Below are 1,598 nucleotides of genomic sequence, written 5' to 3'. Positions count from 1 at the left end.
TAGATCTAAACCAACTTTGTTGTACACCTAGCGAATGGTTTTGATCATTACATGGGATAACACAACTGAAAAGAAGCAAGTAGAAAAAAAATGTGAGGTTGGTATTGGTCCTGTAGTGCAGATCGGTAAAAATGGGAAACAGCATACTCTGATATCCCAATCCTACATCCCTGTTTTCCATGCTTTTTTGTTTATTCCACTAATGTTTTATGTTTCCTGATGTTTTCTATTCTGTCCACATATCAAAATGCCACCTCCAAATTTTACCTACCTGAATTTCCCTCCTTTCTTTCCTTGCAGTTTTATGCCTGCTTTGTCATAAATTAAAGATGGAGAACCGAACCACAGTGCCTTACTTTCTGCTTCTGGAATTCTCAAAAAATCGGCATCTGCAGCTTTTGCATTTCTTCATTTTCTTTGTGTTATATCTGACAACTGTAACAACAAATCTTCTCATCATATCTGCAGTTGCTTTTGACAATCGACTGCACAGCCCCATGTACTTCTTTCTTATGAATTTAGCTCTACAGGATATGGTCATTGTTTCAGCTATTGTCCCCAAATCCATGATAAATTCTCTCATGAACACCAGACACATCTCTTACTTTGGTTGTGTTACTCAATATTTTCTCTTTCTCTCTTTTGAAGCTTCTGATTTATTCCTCCTGACAGTTATGGCATATGATCGGTATGTTGCTATTTGCCATCCCCTGCACTATGAGTTGGTGATGAATTGGAAATACTGTACTGAGATAGTAATTGTAGTGTGGGTTTCAGGTATTCTGTATGGAATGTTTCATACCACTGGCACGTTCTCCATCCTTTTTTGTTCCAATGTGGTCAACCAATTCTTCTGTGATACTCCACAATTGCTAAAATTATCCTGCTCTGGATTAAATCTACTTGAGTTTGGATTTCTTGTGGCCAGTATCATTGCTGTAATAGGTTGTTTTACTTTTATAGTTATATCATATGCAGTGATCTTTAGGGCAGTGTTAAGAATCTCTTCTGAAAAAGGAAGGCAAAAAGCCTTATCCACTTGTATTCCCCATCTTACGGTAGTGATTATATTAGTATTAAGTGGATGCTTTGCCTATCTGAGACCCTCTTCTAACACTGCATCTTATTTAGATATTGGATTGACTGTTCTGTATGCCCTCCTTCCACCAATGTTTAATCCAATCATCTATAGCATGAGAAATAAGTATATCAAATGTGTCCTTTCTAAACTTTGGAGGTTTTAATGAATTATTTTAACATTATTTTTATTTATATGTTTTTTAAATTCTTTCCCTTCTCCTAATAAAGTAATAAAGATAATAATGGATAGTTGGGATGGAGGCAAATCGAACCTCTCAAACAGGAGAACCATAGAGCTCGAGAATTTCGTATTTGCAAAAATCCTGCTTCTCTAATTACTGTTAATTTAGTTTGCCGCTGTTAAATATGGATGTTTGGGAGGAATGGAATTCCACAGGCTTGGAAAATATACTGGGGAAAATGACATTGTGGGTTTGATAATGATCCCTTGTGATGGAATGCTACTGATACTACAACTGTGTAATAACATTGGATCTTATTCTGAATTTGAAGAAAGG

The 1,598-nt window shown here is 36.0% G+C and overlaps 1 protein-coding gene across 1 annotated transcript; it reads left to right on the top strand.

Annotated features, from left to right (window-relative positions):
* The first annotated feature begins 329 nt into the window (after window positions 1-329).
* Window positions 330-1,244, top strand: LOC116520579 (olfactory receptor 14A16-like). Its single transcript, XM_032234828.1, has one exon. It carries the CDS (start codon window positions 330-332, stop codon window positions 1,242-1,244), a length of 915 nt encoding a protein of 304 aa, XP_032090719.1.
* The last annotated feature ends 354 nt before the right edge of the window (window positions 1,245-1,598 follow it).

This window comes from Thamnophis elegans, chromosome Z, assembly GCF_009769535.1.
Source record: "Thamnophis elegans isolate rThaEle1 chromosome Z, rThaEle1.pri, whole genome shotgun sequence".
Lineage (NCBI taxonomy): Eukaryota > Metazoa > Chordata > Lepidosauria > Squamata > Colubridae > Thamnophis > Thamnophis elegans.
The sequence above is the reverse complement of the archived record's forward strand: the minus strand, read 5'-3'. Positions and strand labels throughout refer to the sequence as shown.

Excerpts from the sequence above, each read along its gene's own strand:
- LOC116520579 (XM_032234828.1), top strand. The coding sequence starts at position 330 with ATGGAGAACCGAACCACAGTGCCTTACTTTCTGCTTCTGGAATTCTCA.